At 42.8% G+C, this 21,545-nt stretch overlaps 1 protein-coding gene across 2 annotated transcripts in view; it reads left to right on the plus strand.

The window, feature by feature from the left end:
- The first annotated feature begins 3,572 nt into the window (after positions 1-3,572).
- LOC139472804 (hypoxia up-regulated protein 1-like) overlaps positions 3,573-21,545 on the plus strand; it is a 50,927-nt gene continuing 32,954 nt past the window's right edge. For both annotated transcript variants that reach the window (XM_071255278.1, XM_071255279.1), the window contains exons 1-10: positions 3,573-3,680; positions 4,291-4,351; positions 4,962-5,023; positions 6,217-6,327; positions 10,419-10,573; positions 16,523-16,602; positions 17,988-18,116; positions 19,250-19,354; positions 20,524-20,596; positions 21,289-21,475. In XM_071255278.1, the coding sequence (XP_071111379.1) occupies positions 4,294-4,351; positions 4,962-5,023; positions 6,217-6,327; positions 10,419-10,573; positions 16,523-16,602; positions 17,988-18,116; positions 19,250-19,354; positions 20,524-20,596; positions 21,289-21,475 (960 nt within the window). In that variant the 5' untranslated portion in view covers positions 3,573-3,680; positions 4,291-4,293. The remainder of the gene's footprint in view (positions 3,681-4,290; positions 4,352-4,961; positions 5,024-6,216; positions 6,328-10,418; positions 10,574-16,522; positions 16,603-17,987; positions 18,117-19,249; positions 19,355-20,523; positions 20,597-21,288; positions 21,476-21,545) is intronic.

Consider the following 21,545-nt stretch of genomic DNA (forward strand, 5'->3'; position numbering starts at 1 on the left):
ACTCACTTCAATGGATTTTACTGAAAAAGACTATTTTAAGCTTGATCTGTGTCGATAGTCAAGATCGCAATTCAGGGCAGTCGGGTAACCTAGTGGTTAAAGCGTTCGCTCGTCATGCCGAAGACCCGGGTTCGATTCCCGACATGGCTACAATGTGTGAAGCCCATTTCTGGTGACCCCCGCCGTGATAGTGGTGGAATATTGCTAAAAGCGGCGTAAAACCATACGAACGAACGAACGATTTCGTTTCTATTTCGGGGTAATCGTTTCCCCAAAAATGAGGTTGGCTCAAAGACAAACCGTTTCCATGAACGACGATGTCAGGGCAACTCTTTTTGATGAATTAAGTCTCAGAATATGTTACATAAACTGGATATCGACAAACTTTGTTTTATATTCAGTCATGACAGTGGGTGTTATATTTCTTGCCAAAGTCTGCTTTTTAATTCTAAATAGAATTTTTTTTATCTGTATAACATATCTGTACGAATTTGATAATAATTTCTCTCGTATTTCTATTGAATGATTCTGTACATGTTATCAAGGCGTTTTTTGTTTTGTGTTGGATTAAGTTGTTTTAAGCATATACAGAAGTGAAACATTAATAAACTAGAATTATGTTTGTCATCGTGTCCAGGCGACGGGACCCTGTCTCAAAATATCAGTCACTGCCTTGTCTGATCCGGACTCCATAACGTACAGGCCGCTATCAAAGAGCTGGAATATTGCTGAGGTCGGCGTTAAAGAAACAAGATGCGCAGTAGTGGGCCACGGTCGGGAGGCGCCCATCCGAGGCCAACAAAGCCCATTCCGGGACAAGCCGGATGTAGGTTACGGAAACGTACGAGTGGTGACGAATGGATGGCGCCGTCTCCTGTAACAGTATCGTGCACGGGACTTCGACGTATATTGAGCGCACGGGTCCTCGACGAATATTGTGCGCACGGGTCCTATGCGTAGAGGCGTACTAACAGTACGTATGCGTGGTAAATACATCTTTGAGCATCTTCAACGTTGGTAAATAGAAACGTCGTAACTGTTGTAGTTGCATCCTCGAGTACATGTATAAAGTCTCAAGTCTGTTTCGATCAATAAATACACAAAGGAAACCTGATGCGCTTGATAATCGGGAGTGGCGTAGTTGTGAGTTCTTTATTGAAATTGTAAATATAGCCTATTAATATAGGGCTTTCAGAACTGGTGAAACATGAGTTTGGCGACCTAGCCAATCCTCTCCAGGGCTAGAATTTCGGTAAACCTACACTGACGTCGGTGTACCGAAATGCCAGCACACCCGTGAAGATTCGATTTAGAATAGGTCTTCTGCTGACCATGCTTGTCGTAAAAGGCGACTATGCTTGTTGAAAGAGGCGACTAACGTGATCGGGTGGTCAGGCTCGCTGACTTGGTTGATGCATGTCATCGTATCTCAGTTGCGTGGATCGATGCTCATGACGTCAATCATTGGATTGTCTGGTATTGAATCGATTATTTACAGACCGCCGTCATATTTTCTACTTATTTTGAGCTTTATCGTACTATTTTTCAAATAGTTATGCTGTTGCGTGCGGTTTTATTAGTGCAATCAAACAAACGTGGCGGATAGGTGCCGGGTGTGATGCATGTGTACCCAGGAATATTGCTAAAAGCGTTGTAAAACCTAATTCACTCACTCTTACGACCAGCATAGGTGGCGGAGGACCTATTCTGACCTATCTGATTCAGACCGAAGATCCGGGTTGAATAAGTCTTCAGCAACCCATGCTTACCGTAAAAGGCGACTATGCTTATCGTAAAAGGCAACTAACTGGATCGGGTGGTCAGGCTCGCTGACTTGGTTGATGCACGGTCATCGATCCCAATCGATGCTCATGATATCAATCACTGGATTGTCTGATCCAGAATCGATTATTTACAGACCGCCGTCATATAGCTGTTATATAGCTGTTAGATTGCTGATTGCGGCGTTAAACAACAAACCAACCAACCTATTCTGATCCGGAATTCTCACGAGTGTGATGTCAGTGGATAGCGCACGCTATACTTGCCGTCTCTACTTCCGGTTTTGCAAGTAAAGTTGACCATGTTTTCGAGGCAAATACTGAAGTCTCTTGGCTGATTACAGATCAACGGACAACCGGTTTAGTTAGTGTGAGTGATGTTTATTCACGTTGATGTACTGTTAAGTGTACACATTTGAAGTTGACAAATGTTGCGGTAGATCCAGACACCTGGTTCGGTTGCTTTCATCAACTCGCGGTATAACGGGGAGTTCTTGAACTCGACTAACGCGGGCCCCTAGAGCTGGTGAAGATCGTAAATGTAAACGGTATCAGTGAGGGTGGGAAAATTAGTATGGCTACAGGCAGCCACGTCATGCTTGTATAGTCAGACACCCCCTTTGGGCTTCCGGGTTAGAGTAGGTCCCTAGCAACCTATGTTAGTCCACGGACCTAAATATTTAGGTCAGTGGCTGGTCGATCAAATGGATTGGGTGGTCAGGTTCGGAGACTTGGTTGACCGGGAGTCATGTACCCCATGGCATGGATCGTTGATCAAAATACCAATCACTGGATTATTTACAGACTATCATGTAGCTGGAATATTGCTGAGAGCGGCATTAAACAACAAACAAAACAACTTGGGTTCAGACATTTCAAAACAACAAAATATAGGGCTGACTCCACAGATAATTGTCTGAACCTAGTATTATCTATCAATTAAGACGAACACAGAATATTTTAGGAAGATTTTGTATATGATTCTGACAAAATAGATCTTATAACAAATTAAGTAAACCTTTTATGTACACATTTTATAGTGTTTGCATTGGTACATGCACTGTCAAAATGATTAACATCGGAACTAGACAGTTAGGTGATTGATATTATGAGCAACCGCCAAATCGCCAAACGAGACACTCCGATCCCTTACTACAGGACAAAATCATGCAGTTTGTTTGGTTGCAAGATTGACGAAGCTGAAACAAATCAGCCCTCCCCCTCACAAATAATATATAGTTGGTGGAAACACGCTGTATTTAACAATATATACATTTTGGAGTGGGGATACGGGCTGAAGTTTTCCCTCTGAGGGAGGGGGGTCTGACACAGGAACTCGTTATTGTCAGTAAATATAAATATATACCCCCTATATGTAAGTATATTCGCTACTTTTTATTTACTGACCAATAACGAGTTCCTGTGGTGTCTGAATATTTAAATTGCAAGTTTTCCAGCCATCTTACTTAAGTCGATATCACGTCTGACCTCCAACGTCTGTCAACCAAATACTGCCGTGCGATCACTTTACCCCACAATGTCGGCAGACACTCCACGGAATTGAATGTGAACGAACATATCTTCACGCTCAAATTCTCTCAAAATGTAATCTAATCGGAATCGGACACGAAAATAGCTTGTTTCCATTGCATCAGCTTCGATATCGTGTGATATATGGCCAATATTCAATTATCTCCGCTTGGATGAACACACCGGAAGTGTACGTGTGGTTACCCAAACCGGTCCCGGAAGTAATAATTCCACCAATCAGAAATCGCCACATTCGCAACTCCTGACAGCCCGATCAGCCGGCTGACTGTGAAAGCTAGTAAAGAGATAGAAATTTCGCTAAAACAACGTGTATGAGAGAGATATAAACAATACGACACAAGAGAACGGGTAAGCCATTTCTTTTATCACCATACGTACCTGGACCAATTTAATTCCATGTCTGTATCGCCGATGCTGGTCTCCACGTGGGTACAACGTGTTTAATTTGACGTTCTCGAAACCTCAGTATATGTGCAGTCCACATCTGTTCCAGCCGATCGATTTAAAAAAAGGTTTTTAATCTATTTTCACACGAAACCTTTTATATGTGTTTCGAATTATATATCACGTTTCTTAACAGAACAAGATGTTGTTAAAAAACAAATGAACAAGGTGTAATTATTGAAATGTCTTTTAGCCTAGGACGAAGTTTACAGTTTACACATAACCGGGAAATAAATGGTCCCTCTTTCAATTTTCAAATTTTCAATTCTTGCATATTACAGACTTCAGATGATCCAATTAAGTACATTGTGTCGTAAGTTACTTGTTTCAACCACAGGCGAAATACACAGTTTTGATTGCATGGTGTAAACATGAATGATCATTTCATTTCTATTTATTTTATATCATTGATATAAATATACTAACTAAATTTAATATCCATACATTTTCATGACGGTGTACTAACTTATAAGTAATGCGAACCCTGCGATAATACTTATTATTTCTGTTCCAGAACATGAGGCTGGGTATAACAGTACTTGGTGCTGTGCTATGCAGCGTTATCGGACTTACAGGTAATATTTTTCCCCACTGAGCAGAAAAATGGTTTTGCACATAGTGATGATAATTGTAGTATTTAAGGGCTATCTTAATTTAGAGACAATCAGCTCATCCCAGATATCAACAAGCTAAATAAGGCTCCCTTTGTGTTTAACCACAGGTTGGCTAACCTGTTCCATCATGGCTGCACAAAAATCAATGTGAATAGCTAGGTTATTTCTGTTCAGCAATATGATGTCGGTCAATAATTGATCAAATATTGAGCAGGCGATACAGTGATTGACATGAGCATCTATCTACGCAATTGGGATACAATGACATGTATCACCAAGTCAGTGATTATGACCACCAAGTTTGTTAGTCGCCTCTTGCTACATAAGCAACAAGCATAACCATTTCTAACCCATATGCTTAGAGAACCAGATTAAAATTGAGAAACTTAATCAGGTTCTGACTTGGATGTTGTGCAGTTTTTAAACATTTTGTCTAATACCACTTAACAGTATTTTGTCTGAACCACTTGACTGTTTCGTCAGGTACCACTTGACTGTGTTTCGTCTGGTAAAACTTGACTGTGTTTCGTCAGGTAGCACTTAACTGTATTTCTGCATGTTATATTTTCAGCGGGTGTGGCTGTCATGTCCATTGATCTTGGAGCCGAGTTCATGAAGATAGCCATTGTTAAGGTTAGTAGCTTGACAAGTAAACTGTGACCACCTCGATGGTCAATTGGATAGTGTCTGCATGGAGAGTTGAAGGTTCGAGGATCAATCCACAGGTCGGCCATGCCAGCCAAAGTTAAAATATGGTACTTGTTCTTACCCTGCCTGATGCTCGGCATTAAGGGGATAAGGACTTGTTTGGTTTAGAGTCAGTATACCAGAGCTCCAGATAAGCTTTTGGTGTTGTGGGTATTTTACACATGAATTTTAAAATCATTGGGTATCAGTAATTCTAGGTGCGTATTCAAATTTCTGTTACTCACTAGTTTTTACACATGTGGGTATTTAAGTTAAATATCTAAAAACACTATTCATCTAGTCCCTGCAAACTGGTGTCGTGTGGGTTCGAGAGCTTTATAGGACTCAAAAATACCACCATACTTCCACAAGAAAGTGTGATGGCAAATGATCATGATGAGTTTTTGCAAGGTTGACGGAATGCCAACTTATAATTTCAATATAAGTTGCTCATTTGCTAATCAAATACGCAGGGTTACTTCACAATATTTTGATGATACGCACAAGTTTTATTTTTGTAGCGTATCTGTAATGTTCGTTGCGTATTTGATACGCTTGGATTATATTTTACTGCGTATTTCTGCATTTCTGATGCGTATTTCACGCAGATACGCAGCTTATCTGGAGCTCTGGTATACTGTGTCTTAGTGGGGTATCCATGTTAAACTGTGGCATGGTATTTCAGTGGGCGAGCACTATAAAACCTTCTAGTCCAGACTACAGCAAGCTGACATACACATACATTCACATAACTGTGTAAGTGCAGTAACGTGACATTATACTCCATTTCATCTTCACCAAATTAAGCACAAAATTCTAGGTCTTTATCATACTCTATACCTAATGCTAAAGATGGAAGTATTGAGACTCAAATACTGGAGGGGCGCACGGGTGGCCCAGTCATCTAAGGCACTACAATTCGCTGTGCAGAGTTGCGTCCCTTGGGCATGCCTGAAACCTATGATTGTGGGTTCGAATCCCTGTTCACCCCGATTATGTTTCTAGCTTTGTCAGCACCATTTGGTACAAGGGTGGAAACTGGACTTTCATTGTCAGTTATCTCCTCGGAAAGATGGAGAAGAAACTGAAGCTTAATTTTGTGCCAGATCAGTCACACAAGCTACCATTTTATTTTGTAGCCTGGCGTTCCCATGGAGATTGTCACAAACAGGGAATCCAGTCGCAAGACTCGTACACTGGTGGCATTCCGAGACGGAGAGAGACAGTTCGCCAACCAGGCATATACCACGGTGAGAATTTGTCTACGGATCAGGGCCCATTTGCACAAAGCGATCTTAGCGCTAAGATGATCTTAACTCCCATACTTTAACATAGGCTTACAATAGTCATAGCGCTAAGATGATCTTAACTCCCATACTTTAACATAGGCTTACTATAGTCTTAGCGCTAAGATGATCTTAACTCCCATACTTTAACATAGGCTTACTATAGTCTTAGTGCTAAGATGATCTTAACTCCCATACTTTAACATAGGCTTACAATAGTCTTAGCGCTAAGATGTTTTAACTCCCATACTTTAACATAGGCTTACAATAGTCTAAGCGCTAAGATGATCTTAACTCCCATACTTTAACATAGGCTAAGATGTTTTAACTCCCACACATTAACATAGGCTTACAATAGTCTTAGCGCTAAGATGATCTTAACTCCCATACTTTAACATAGGCTTACTATAGTCTTAGCGCTAAGATGATCTTAACTCCCATACTTTAACATAGGCTTACAATAGTCTTAGTGCTAAGATGATCTTAACTCCCATACTTTAACATAGGCTTGCAATAGTCTTAGTGCTAAGATGTTTTAACTCCCATACTTTAACATAGGCTAAGATGTTTTAACTCCCATACTTTAACATAGGCTAAGATGTTTTAACTCCCATACTTTAACATAGGCTTACAATAGCCTTAGCGCTAAGATGATCTTAACTCCCATACTTTAACATAGGCTTGCAATAGTCTTAGCGCTAAGATCGTTTTGTACAAGTGGGCCCTGCTGTAACATTTACAAGTACATTGGTCCCCAGCACATTATTATTACCACAGATGAAGGTGAAAATCGAGTACACTGTCATCCCTGACATGAGAAATAATAATATAGATGTTTGAGCTTGTCCCTGTGTGGTGTGGAAATACCAGGGGTGGAACAATACGGGAGGGTCGCGATACAGTGTTTACTGGTACAAGCTAAGCCAATTTGATGTCTTTCTGCTCTCTCAAAGATGTGACAAGTACAGTTGAAGAAGATATAAGGTGCTTATTTACTGTTATAGCAAATTGTCAGCAATACAGTATGAAACAACAAACTGGCTTTGAAACTGTTAAACGTATTTCATGGTTTTTTTTTCAAAAATAAGTACTCTTGAGTATAGTGCGCACCCATGTATAATGCGGACCCCCCTCTAGCGGGTTCAATGTTTTGGAAAAAAAGAAATTTGAATATTATGAGCATTAAAAAATTACACTGTACCCCTTCAGCGAAGTCCAGCAAACGAACGGGTGATGAGAAAATTTGTCAGTACAAATTCGAAATTTGAGATAAAAAATTACCAGACATGTTGATTTACGGTTTAAATTCTCTTTTTTGTTCAGCTAGGCATTGTTTTATATCCAGGGATTAAAATTACCTTGTGTATTTTCTCGTAAACTAAGCCGGACACAGCAATCAGCTGTACACACGTTTTCTTGGAATCTACCGGTGATTCGGTCAAGACACACCCAATGATATAACTTTACAGGATTTTAATGCAAGGATCGGCAAAATTTGTACCTGAAACTATTTTTTTATCAGGAATAATATATTCCAATATCTTGTTAATTTAGATGCAGCTTTTACTAAACATATTTAAAATAATAATAACCCTAAGCGAAACAGCTGATCGCTATTGCCGTGTATAATTTTTTACATGGAACCAGTCTGACCAGTCACTGTCAAGGCTTCCGTGCACATGATCGCGAGAATTACGTGTTGACACAAAAATATGACTTTTAACGAATCAATGTATGGCATTTATGATATATGTATCCATTCTCTGTCAACTAAAGTTCGTTTCAAGGCGTCAGTAGCGGTAATCTGACCGTGGTTGCTGTTAATAACGGTGAGATGTGCGATCTTCCGATCACTTAACATGCTTAAAACACGATTCTACACAGCAGTGTTTTTTTGGAAAAAAAGTGCGCACTATACTCAAGAAAATACGGTAAGTAAAGCTGTGTTATGAAAATATCGTATGTATCGCAATGCCTGCTCTCCAAATCGATGCATCGTATTGCGGGCTGTGCATCGGGATACAATACTGTATCGCCGTATCGTTACACCACAAGGAAATAGGGTGGTCTATATATGGTCTTATCATTATGGTGAGTATGTGGGACCCTGGTGTCACCGTATCTGCCCTCTCCAGTGTGATGGATCATGTTTCGTGTGTTTAGTCCCAAGTTTTTCTGGTCCAGTCTCAATTAATTATTATTTTTTGACTGTCTGTGGCAGCTGCCGGGATTTGTCCAGACCAGACGTCTGTGTTCGTCCCCAGGTCCGCAGCAAATGTCTCTAAATTCCCTTGCACAAATAAAAAAAATCCAATTCATGCTGTTATAAATAATGTTATGGCTTTAAGGAGGTGATTTGTATTTCGCAACAGCTGCATATTTGCGTAATTTTCTTTTTTTACGTTTCCATGGCAGCAAGATGGACTTAGGTTCCAAACTCTTCTTTTTTTTACAATTTCCATGACAAGTTCCACCTCGGTTAAAAAAGGTTAGGGTTTGTTTAGATTTAATTGTGTCGTAAATTCTGCAACAGGGTCGGGGGATATAGCCACATTAGTGAAACTCTTGTTGCATTTTGTTTTAATCTTAAAATGTTCACAAATTTGGGGAAAAAGACAATAGCTTGATGAATAGATGAGTGAAAAAATATTGGTTACCCAATGAAAAATGTAATAACCCAATTAAAATAGAAACCACGTTCTGTTTTATAACTCAATGGGTAGATGTATACTCAAAGATTTAAGATATATCTGATATTCTGTTCAAAGCGGCCCTATCCACGATGCACTTATGCTTTGTTTTTCTCCAACGTTGTGAAGTCGGAGGCCGATTTTAAGAATGGGTGCTGTCCCGTCCATTCTTCGGTCTCCAGAGCTCCAGATAAGCTGCGTATCTGCGTGAAATACGCATAAGAAATGCAGAAATACACAGTAAAATATAATCCAAGCGTATCAAATACGCAACGAACATTACAGATACGCTACAAAAATAAAACTTGTGCGTATCGTCAAAATATTGTGAAGTAACCCTGCGTATTCGATTAGCAAATCAGCAACTTATTTTGAAATTATAAAGGGGCATTCCGTCAACCTTGCCAAACTCCACGATGACAGTTACATCATGATCATTTGCCATCACACATTCTTGTGGAAGTATCGTGGTATTTTTGAGTCCTATAAAGCTCTCGAACCCACACAACACCAGTTTGCAGGGACTAGATGAATAGTGTTTTTAAATATTTAACTTAAATACCCACATGTGTAAAAACTAGTGGGTAACAGAAATTTGAATACGCAGGTAGAATTACTGATACCCAATGATTTTAAAATGCATGGGTAAAATACCCACAACACCAAAAGCTTATCTGGAGCTCTGGTCTCACAGGTTATCATGGATATCAGTCGGGTGCCTTTTGCTTTTAAGGAATTGGGGAGATTATGGTTATTACTGGTTGCCAACAACAACTTAATTTCCATTAAATGAAGGGTTCCATCTCAGAGCACAACTACGAATCATTTGTGTTTTCTGACTCCTCAAAGATGTTTTCAACTGGTGACCATTGTGTTTTCATTTTTTTACCTTTCAAATTATTTCTAATTCCATCGACACAAATTGAAAACCACAGAGTGTCTGATGGCCTAGTCGTCTAAGGCGCCGCGATTCGCTGTGCAGAATTGCATCCCTTGGGCATGCCAGAAACCTATGATTGTGGGTTCGAATCCCGGTTCGCCCCGATTATGTTTCTAGGTTTGTCAGCACCATACCCGTGCTCATTGGTTTCATCGAAGTGGTAAACGTCTGAGACCTCCATCACTTCGGGCTTTCCTCCCACATTAAGGTGACACGCCGTGATATAACTGGAATACTGTTAAAAGCGGCGTTAAACCCAACTCACTCAGTCGGTGGGTGGGTCAGCTAGCAGCATATTAAATATTTTTTTGTTCATTGTCATTGAATCTTTAGAGCAAGGCCCAGGCGGCTTTTGTGTGTATGTTATGCTTGTTTTTCTTTGTATATATTTTATTTAAGAGAATGAACACATGTTGCTGTTTTAGTCTGTCCGGTTCCCCCGCAAGGCCTTCTGGTATTTGACACACGTTGTAGGCCGACACTTTGACGACCCACAGGTTCAGCTGTACAAGGAACGCTTCCCGTTCTATGACTTGGTGAAGGACGAAGAGAGGGGAACAGTTCTGTTCCGAACTGAGGAGTGAGTTTTTCGCTTTCTCCGTATCTTTGCCAAATAATATCCTGGATTTTATATCCCTAATAATCCAGGTTGGGCCTCATTCACCAAGATGTTCTGTTTGTTTGTTTGTTTGTTTGTTTGTTTGTTTTTTAACGCAGCACTCAGCAATATTCCAGCTATATGACGTCAGCCTGAAAATAATCAAATCTGAACCAGACAGTTGAGTCATTAACATCATGAGCATGGATCCACGCAATTGCGATACGATGATAAGCATCAACCAAGTCAGCGAGCCTGACTACCCAAATATAAGTTAGCGTAATGACCAACGTAGGCCTGAACATGTACGCTGCAATAAAGTATAGGAGTTATGATCATCTTTGCTCTACGGTTGCCCGGGATACAAAATTCCTTTTGTTAGAGTGCCATGTACATTGTTGAAATTTAAAATTTTGTTAGGGCGGTGGGGTAGCCTTAGGGAGAAATCGTTCGCTCACTACACCAAAGACCTGGGTTCAATTCCCCATCGTGTAACAATGTGTGAAGCCCATTTCTGCTGTATCCCTGTCATAATATTGCTGGAATATTGCTAAGAGCGGCATAAAACAAGTGGTAGAAACTAAAATGTTCAGTCCTCTAGTGCTCATAGTGATATCATATAGCAAAACCCTTAAAAATGACAAATTTTTACTCGTCCTTATGATAACTTAACTATTGGGCAGTTTGGCAAGGGCTATAAGACTAGTGCCAATTTCTAATGCGGGTTAAACCATTCTCGCTCACTCACTAAAATCGAGCTACTGACCATTTTGGCTGGGTATTCCTGTTTCAAACTTTCACAGTTGACAGCTGAATAGATAGAAAGTTAAGTCAGACTACCTTGATTTTATTTTCACTAGCCAGAGAGGACATACTGTATCAACGGGCTCCGTGGATTGTGCTCATTATGAACACTGAGCTTAAGTGGAGTATTGGACATGTTTGGAAAACATTTTTGTTCGTCATACCGTATTCGACGCTTATAAGAGTGGGGCGCTTATTACATCGAATACGGTAATCGTTATTCAAACTTCCAAATGGCAAAACTAAACATGTTCATGAGTGTCCCATCATTACACAAGACGTTCCCTATATTTGTGTGTCTAGGGTGTATGTTGTGTCTAGGGTGTATGCTATGGTGTGTCTAGGGTGTATGTTGTGTCTAGGGTGTATGCTATAGTGTGTCTAGGGTGTATGTTGTGTCTAGGGTGTATGCTATGGTGTGTCTAGGGTGTATGTTGTGTCTAGGGTGTATGCTATGGTGTGTCTAGGGTGTATGTTGTGTCTAGGGTGTATGCTATAGTGTGTCTAGGGTGTATGTTGTGTCTAGGGTGAATGGTGTGTCTAGGGTGTATGGTGTGTCTAGGGTGTATGCTATAGTGTGTCTAGGGTGTATGTTGTGTCTAGGGTGTATGCTATAGTGTGTCTAGGGTGTATGTTGTGTCTAGGGTGTATGGTGTGTCTAGGGTGTATGCTATAGTGTGTCTAGGGTGTATGGGGTGTCTAGGGTGTATGTTGTGTCTAGGGTGTATGCTATAGTGTGTCTAGGGTGTATGGGGTGTCTAGGGTGTATGGGGTGTCTAGGGTGTATGGTGTGTCTAGGGTGTATGGTGTGTCTAGGGTGTATGCTATAGTGTGTCTAGGGTGTATGTTGTGTCTAGGGTGAATGGTGTGTCTAGGGTGTATGGTGTGTCTAGGGTGTATGCTATGGTGTGTCTAGGGTGTATGTTGTGTCTAGGGTGTATGGTGTGTCTAGGGTGTATGCTATAGTGTGTCTAGGGTGTATGGGGTGTCTAGGGTGTATGGTGTGTGGTGTGTCTTGGGTGTATGGTGTGTTTAGGGTGTATGCTATGGTGTGTCTAGGGTGTATGGGGTGTATGGTGTGTGGTGTGTCTTGGGTGTATGGTGTGTCTAGGGTGTATGGGGTGTCTAGGGTGTATGGTGTGTGGTGTGTCTTGGGTGTATGGTGTGTCTAGGGTGTATGCTATAGTGTGTCTAGGGTGTATGGGGTGTCTAGGGTGTATGTTGTGTCTAGGGTGTATGTTGTGTCTAGGGTGTGTGGTGTGTCTTGGGTGTATGGTGTGTCTAGGGTGTATGCTATGGTGTGTCTAGGGTGTATGGTGTATGGGGTGTCTAGGGTGTATGCTACGGTGTGTCTAGGGTGTATGGTGTGTTTAGGGTGTATGCTATGGTGTGTCTAGGGTGTATGCTATGGTGTGTCTAGGGTGTATGTTGTGTCTAGGGTGTATGGTGTATGGGGTGTCTAGGGTGTATGCTACGGTGTGTCTAGGGTGTATGGTGTGTTTAGGGTGTATGCTATGGTGTGTCTAGGTTGTATGCTATGGTGTGTCTAAGGTGTATGCTATGGTGTGTCTAAGGTGTATGCTATGGTGTGTCTAGGTTGTATGCTATGGTGTGTCTAGGGTGTATGCTATGGTGTGTCTAAGGTGTATGCTATGGTGTGTCTAAGGTGTATGCTATGGTGTGTCTAGGGTGTATGCTAAGGTGTATGCTAGGGTGTATGCTATGGTGTGTCTAAGGTGTATGCTATGGTGTGTCTAGGGTGTATGCTAGGGTGTGTCTAGGGTGTATGCTAGGGTGTATGCTATGGTGTGTCTAGGGTGTATGCTATGGTGTGTCTAGGGTGTATGCTATGGTGTGTCTAGGGTGTATGCTATGGTGTGTCTAGGTTGTATGCTAGGGTGTGTCTAAGGTGTATGCTAGGGTGTATGCTATGGTGTGTCTAAGGTGTATGCTATGGTGTGTCTAGGGTGTATGCTATGGTGTGTCTAGGGTGTATGCTAGGGTGTGTCTAGGTTGTATGCTAGGGTGTGTCTAAGGTGTATGCTAGGGTGTATGCTATGGTGTGTCTAAGGTGTATGCTATGGTGTGTCTAGGGTGTATGCTATGGTGTGTCTAGGGTGTGTCTAGGGTGTATGCTATGGTGTGTCTAGGGTGTGTGCTATGGTGTGTCTAGGGTGTATGCTATGGTGTGTCTAAGGTGTATGTTATGGTGTGTCTAGGGTGTATTCTATGGTGTGTCTAGGGTGTATGCTATGGTGTGTCTAAGGTGTATGCTATGGTGTGTCTAGGGTGTATGCTATGGTGTGTCTAGGGTGTATGCTATGGTGTGTCTAGGGTGTATGCTATGGTGTGTCTAAGGTGTATGCTATGGTGTGTCTAGGGTGTATGCTATGGTGTGTCTAAGGTGTATGCTAGGGTGTGTCTAGGGTGTATGCTATGGTGTGTCTAAGGTGTATGCTATGGTGTGTCTAGGGTGTATGCTATGGTGTGTCTAGGGTGTATGCTATGGTGTGTCTAGGGTGTATGCTATGGTGTGTCTAAGGTGTATGCTAGGGTGTGTCTAGGGTGTGTCTAGGGTGTATGCTATGGTGTGTCTAAGGTGTATGCTATGGTGTGTCTAGGGTGTATGCTATGGTGTGTCTAAGGTGTATGCTATGGTGTGTCTAGGGTGTATGCTATGGTGTGTCTAGGGTGTATGCTATGGTGTGTCTAAGGTGTATGCTATGGTGTGTCTAAGGTGTATGCTATGGTGTCTAGGGTGTATGCTATGGTGTGTCTAAGGTGTATGCTATGGTGTGTCTAGGGTGTATGCTATGGTGTGTCTAGGGTGTATGCTATGGTGTGTCTAGGGTGTATGCTATGGTGTGTCTAGGGTGTATGCTATGGTGTGTCTAGGGTGTATGCTATGGTGTGTCTAGGGTGTATGCTATGGTGTGTCTAAGGTGTATGCTAGGGTGTATGCTATGGTGTGTCTAGGGTGTATGCTATGGTGTGTCTAGGGTGTATGCTATGGTGTGTCTAAGGTGTATGCTATGGTGTGTCTAGGGTGTATGTTATTGTGTGTCTAGGGTGTATGCTATGGTGTGTCTAAGGTGTATGCTATGGTGTGTCTAGGGTGCATGGTGTGTCTAGGGTGTATGCTATAGTGTGTCTAGGGTGTATGCTATGGTGTGTCTAGGGTGTATGCTATGGTGTGTCTAGGGTGTATGCTATGGTGTGTCTAGGGTGTATGCTATGGTGTGTCTAGGGTGTATGCTATGGTGTGTCTAGGTTGTATGCTAGGGTGTGTCTAGGGTGTATGCTATGGTGTGTCTAGGGTGTATGCTATAGTGTGTCTAGGTTGTATGCTACGGTGTGTCTAGAGTGTATGCTATAGTGTGTCTAGGGTGTATGCTATGGTGTGTCTAGGGTGTATGCTATGGTGTGTCTAGGTTGTATGCTAGGGTGTGTCTAGGGTGTTTGCTATGGTGTGTCTAGGGTGTATGCTATAGTGTGTCTAAGGTGTATGCTAGGGTGTATGCTATGGTGTGTTTAAGGTGTATGCTATGGTGTGTCTAAGGTGTATGCTAGGGTGTATGCTATGGTGTGTCTAGGGTGTATGCTATGGTGTGTCTAAGGTGTATGCTAGGGTGTATGCTATGGTGTGTCTAGGGTGTTTGCTATGGTGTGTCTAAGGTGTATGCTAGGTTGTATGCTATGGTGTGTCTAGGGTATATGCTATGGTGTGTCTAAGGTGTATGCTATGGTGTGTCTAGGGTGTATGCTAGGGTGTGTCTAGGGTGTATGCTATGGTGTGTCTAAGGTGTATGCTAGGGTGTATGCTAGGGTGTGTCTAAGGTGTGTCTAGGGTGTATGCTATGGTGTGTCTAGGGTGTATGCTATGGTGTGTCTAGGGTGTATGCTATGGTGTGTCTAAGGTGTATGCTAGGGTGTATGCTATGGTGTGTCTAGGGTGTATGCTATGGTGTGTCTAGGGTGTATGCTATGGTGTGTCTAAGGTGTATGCTAGGGTGTATGCTATGGTGTGTCTAGGGTGTTTGCTATGGTGTGTCTAGGGTGTATGCTATGGTGTGTCTAAGGTGTATGCTATGGTGTGTCTAGGGTGTATGCTATGGTGTGTCTAAGGTGTATGCTAGGGTGTATGCTATGGTGTGTCTAGGGTGTATGCTATGGTGTGTCTAGGGTGTATGCTATGGTGTGTCTAGGGTGTATGCTATGGTGTATGCTATGGTGTGTCTAGGGTGTATGCTATGTTGTGTCTAGGGTGTATGCTATGGTGTGTCTAGGGTGTGTCTAGGGTGTTTGCTATGGTGTGTCTAGGGTGTTTGCTATGGTGTGTCTAGGGTGTTTGCTATGGTGTGTCTAGGGTGTATGCTATGGTGTGTCTAAGGTGTATGCTATGGTGTGTCTAAGGTGTATGCTATGGTGTGTCTAGGGTGTATGCTATGGTGTGTCTAGGGTGTATGCTATGGTGTGTTTAGGGTGTATGCTATGGTGTGTCTAGGGTGTATGCTATGGTGTGTCTAGGGTGTATGCTATGGTGTGTCTAGGGTGTATGCTATGGTGTGTGCTATGGTGTGTCTAGGGTGTATGCTATGGTGTGTCTAGGGTGTATGCTATGGTGTGTTTAGGGTGTATGCTATGGTGTGTCTAGGGTGTATGCTATGGTGTGTCTAGGGTGTATGCTATGGTGTGTCTAGGGTGTATGCTATGGTGTGTGCTATGGTGTGTCTAGGGTGTATGCTATGGTGTGTCTAGGGTGTATGCTATGGTGTGTCTAGGGTGTATGCTATGGTGTGTCTAGGGTGTATGCTATGGTGTGTCTAGGGTGTATGCTATGGTGTGTCTAAGGTGTATGCTATGGTGTGTCTAAGGTGTATGCTATGGTGTGTCTAGGGTGTATGCTAGGGTGTATGCTATGGTGTGTCTAGGGTGTTTGCTATGGTGTGTCTAGGGTGTATGCTATGGTGTGTCTAAGGTGTATGCTATGGTGTGTCTAAGGTGTATGCTATGGTGTGTCTAGGGTGTATGCTATGGTGTGTCTAGGGTGTTTGCTATGGTGTGTCTAGGGTGTATGCTATGGTGTGTCTGTAGACCCTGGTCGTGATGTCATGGCTCTTGTTTCAGTGGAGAGACGACCTACACGCCGGAAGAGCTGCTTGCTATGATCCTTGAGTCGGCCCGGGAGTATGCCGAGGAGTTTGGAGGTAATTAGGGGGAGGAATTTTTGCAGTAATGTTTGTTTGTTTTTTAGCAACGCTGTTTAACATTTTAATAGTCACCTATGGAGCAGAGTTGGGAGCAGCGTCACCGATCACCAAAGTGATGGTGATATTCTCATACCTCTGTGGTCTAGTGGACATAGCGTTTGCCCAGAGAGCGGAAGTTCTGTGGTTCACACACACACAATGCTGCGTCATACAAAGCGACATTGATAGATGGTACTTGTTGTTCCCCTGCCTGGTGTTTGGCATTAAGGGGCTAAAACAAGGACTGGATGGCTCAGAGTCAGTATACTGTGTCTGAGTGGGGTATTCCTGTGAAACTGCAGCATGGTATCTCAGTGGGCTAGCACTGTAAAATCGGCATTGGTCCGGACTAGGACAAGCACACACATGCCACACCACACCACACCACACCACACCACACCACACCACACCACACCACACCACACCACACGGTAAGTGCAATAATCTTGAACACAATGCTATGCTCCATTTCACCTCATCTTACCTTACATTTCTTATACCCGACCGTTTTCACAGGTCTGCAGAGATCCCAACCCCAATGATATGTCTGGAATATTGCTGATGTTAGACAACATTTTTATTTCTTTATACTACAAGAAGTTTGTTTTCACTTTACATTGTATTATACCTGTGTTATTACTTGCAATCTTTCTTGAAGACCGAGTTACTTACTTACATTTAGACTTCATGCACATGAGACCCGTGAAGATCCGGGGTAAAATAGGTCTTCAGCAACCCATGCTTGACATAAAAGGCGAGTATGCTTGTCGTAAAAGGCGACTTACGGGATCGGGTGGTCAGACTCGCTGACTTGGTTGATACATGTCGTCAATCCCATTTGCGTGGATTAATGCTCATGATATTAATCACTGGATTGGCTGGTCCAGGCTCAATTATTTACAGACCCCATGTCATATAGCTGGAATTTTGCTGAGTGCGACGTTAAACAACAAACAAACAAACAAAGCATCACTTGCTTGATAGCAGTGTTAGACCTACACCGAAATGTTGCATTCATTGTGATAAAGAAGCAGTGATAGAAACTAACAGTTTTAGTCCACTAGTCCTTATAATAACATATAGTAAATCCTTAACGAGAGCTAATTTCTGCTAGTCCTCAGAATACCTTAACAGTTTGGGAAGGACTACAGGACTAGTGCCATTTCTGATGCTGAGAAGTTGTATATCCAGAGAACTATCTCTCTTGTTCATCATTCCAACTTCTAAATGCCATTAAAGGAATTAACTCAAAATTAAACGAGGTAGTGGTGATTTATTTTGACATTTTACACCAGTACATAGCCTATCTTGAGGTGTGGCCATGTGTCCTTTCTCCCTTGCAGACCACCCTATCAAGGATGCCGTCATCACCGTGCCGGCGTACTTCAACCAGGCCGAGAGACGGGCCGTAAAGAGCGCCGCCGACATGATAGGACTCAACGTTTTGCAGTTGATGAGTGACAACGCTGCCGGTATGTTGCTACTTCGTTGTGGCGTTCGCACGATGGGATATAGCCATGGTGTCGGGGGAACTGGTGGCCATGGGTTTAAATCCCTCATTTCCCCCCTATTCTTGGTTTGTTAGCACCATACTCATGTCTTCAATCTGCTTCGTGTCTATCATCTTTGTGATATGGGGTATGAGTGGTCCTGTCAACTATTTGATATGAGTGGTCCTGTCATCTGTGTTATATGGGGTACAAGTGGTCCTGTCATCTGTGTGATATGGGGTACAAGTGGTCCTGTCATCTATGTGATATGGGGTATGAATGGTCCAGTCATCTATGTGATAAGGTATACGAGTAGTCCTGATACGAGTGGTCCAGTCATCTATGTGATATGGGGTACCAGTGGTCCTGTCATCCGTGTGATATGGGGTACAAGTGGTCCTGTCATCTGTGTGATATGGGGTACAAGTGGTCCAGTCATCTATGTGATAAGGTATACGAGTAGTCCTGATACGAGTGGTCCAGTCATCTATGTGATATGGGGTACAAGTGGTCCTGTCATCTGTGTGATATGGGGTACAAGTGGTCCTGTCATCTGTGTGATATGGGGTACAAGTGGTCCAGTCATCTATGTGATAAGGTATACGAGTAGTCCTGATACGAGTGGTCCAGTCATCTATGTGATATGGGGTACCAGTGGTCCTGTCATCCGTGTGATATGGGGTACAAGTGGTCCTGTCATCTATGTGATATGGGGTATGAGTGGTCCAGTCATCTATGTGATAAGGTATACGAGTAGTCCTGATACGAGTGGTCCTGTCATCTATGTGATATGGGGTACAAGTTGTCCTGTCATCTATGAGATATGGGGTACAAGTGGTCCCGTCATTTATGTGATATGGTATACGAGTAGTCCTGATACGAGTGGTCCAGTCATCTATGTAATATGGGATACGAGTGATCCTGTCATCTGTGATATGAGTGGTCCTGTCATCTATGTGATATTGGGTACGAGTGGTCCAGTCATCTATGTGATATGAGTGGGCCTGTCATGTGGGTCATGCTCACGCTCATCTACGTGAAACACTTGCAAGCTACTGACACATTTGTAAACGTCAAGACACCTTATCTCAACAAAATCCATTGTTTTCTACCAGTGGCCTTGAACTACGGTGTGTTCAGGAGGAAGAACTTCAACTCCACCATGCAGTACTACATCTTCTACGACATGGGCGCCACCAGCACCGTCGCCACCGTCGTAGGTGAGTCACAACAACATCAACAACAACAACAACAACAACAACAACAATTCCATCTAACACATCAAGGATTCAGACATTCTTTATATCAGGCTCTCCCTTCATGTCGTAAGAGGCAACTAACGGGATCGGGTGGTCAGGCTCGCTGCCTTGTTGAAGTGGATCGATGCCCATGATATCAATCACTGGATTGTCTGGTCCAGACTTGATTATTTACCGACCATCATCATATAGCTGGAATAATGCTGAGTGCGGTGTATGACAACAAACCAAATCGAACCCTTCATCTCTTACAGCATCTGCTAATAAGAAAGTCAGTTGTTGAGATCTGTTCACCCTCGTCCAACGGTTGGAATACTGAAAGTCCGTGTCACAAGTAAATATTTGATTGCCATGGTTACGTTAAGAGCTGATCGATAGGACATCAGATGGTCAAATTGACAGATGGCTGTTTTTGACAAAGATGTGGAGGTAGACTTTGGCCTGTGAAGACAACCAGTGTGTTGATCTTTCCCCACACTTCGACAGGAGACAGGAGATAACTGAGCCTTCTGTGAGGCTGCCCCGTGCTCTGTTATGTGAGGGCTTCAGTTATCGACCACCATTTCTGGTGTCTGTTACCATCATATTGCTGGAATATTGCCAAAAGTGGCGTAAAACCATACTCGCTCAGGACCCGTGAAGATTCCGTGGTAGAATAGGTCTTCAGCAACCCATGTTTGCTGTAAAAGGCGACTTTGCTTGTCGTAAAAGGCGACTAATGGGATCGGGTGGTCAAACTCGCTGACTTGGTTGATACATGTCATCAATCCCAATTGGGTGGATCGATGCTCATGATGTCAATCGCTGGATTGTCTGGTCCAGACTCTATTATTTTACAGACCGCCGTCATATAGCTGGAATATTGCTGAGTGCGATGTTAAACAACAAACAAACAAACAAACATACTCGCTCAGTCACTTGGATCGATGGATGGTACTGTGATATAGATAAAATGGTAAACGATTGACGAGCGATAATTATATTCCTGCTGTGACATTGATGCAATATGGCTGTGATAACATAAGCAGTAAGTTTGACGTGACTGCTACAACAGCAAAAAACAAACAGTTTAGATCACTGTTCGTTTCCATGGTTATTGTCTCTTGATGCATACATTGTGTGGTTGCCAGGCTACCAAGTTGTGAAGATGAAGGAGGGAACCAGAGTGGAGACCAACCCCCAGGTTGTCATCAAGGGTGTGGGGTAAGTAGCTCCAGCGTTTCATCAGATCGTCACAGAAGATAGCCTCGCTGACATGTTCTGGCCCCATCAGGACCAGTGTTAGAATAGACCCCAGCACACTGTTGTTAGTCACATCATCGAGACTCTGTTGTTAGTCACATCATCGAGACTGTTGTTAGTCACATCATCGAGACTCTGTTGTTAGTCACATCATCGAGACTCTGTTGTTAGTCACATCATCGCGAGACTGTTGTTAGTCACATCATCGAGACTCTGTTGTTAGTCACATCATCGAGACTCTGTTGTTAGTCACATCATCGAGACTCTGTTGTTAGTCACATCATCGCGAGACTGTTGTTAGTCACATCATCGAGACTCTGTTGTTAGTCACATCATCGCGACTGTTGTTAGTCACATCATCGAGACTCTGTTGTTAGTCACATCATCGAGACTCTGTTGTTAGTCACATCATCGCGAGACTGTTGTTAGTCACATCATCGAGACTCTGTTGTTAGTCACATCATCGAGACTCTGTTGTTAGTCACATCATCGAGACTCTGTTGTTAGTCACATCATCGAGACTGTTGTTAGTCACATCATCAAGACTGTTGTTAGTCACATCATCGAGACTCTGTTGTTAGTCACATCATCGAGACTCGGGTTAGAATAGGCCCCCATCACCTGTGTTCAGACAATCCATTTCTCCATTTCAGGTTTGACCGAACACTAGGCGGCCTTGACGTGACTCTGAGACTGCGGAACCACCTTGCCAAAGTGTTTAATGAGCAGAAAAAGACAAAGAATGATGTCTTCAAGAATGAGAGATCGATGGCTAAACTGTTGAAAGAAGCGGATCGCGTGAAGCAAGTCCTGAGTGCGAACCAAGACCACTATGCTCAGGTTGGTTGATTCATTGAAGGTGATTAGTCCTCATTTGTTGTAGCAGGGCCTTAAAACTTGCAGTGTTTTC

Source organism: Haliotis cracherodii, unplaced genomic scaffold, assembly GCF_022045235.1.
Source record: "Haliotis cracherodii isolate W230 unplaced genomic scaffold, xgHalCrac1.p SCAF_25, whole genome shotgun sequence".
NCBI lineage: Eukaryota > Metazoa > Mollusca > Gastropoda > Lepetellida > Haliotidae > Haliotis > Haliotis cracherodii.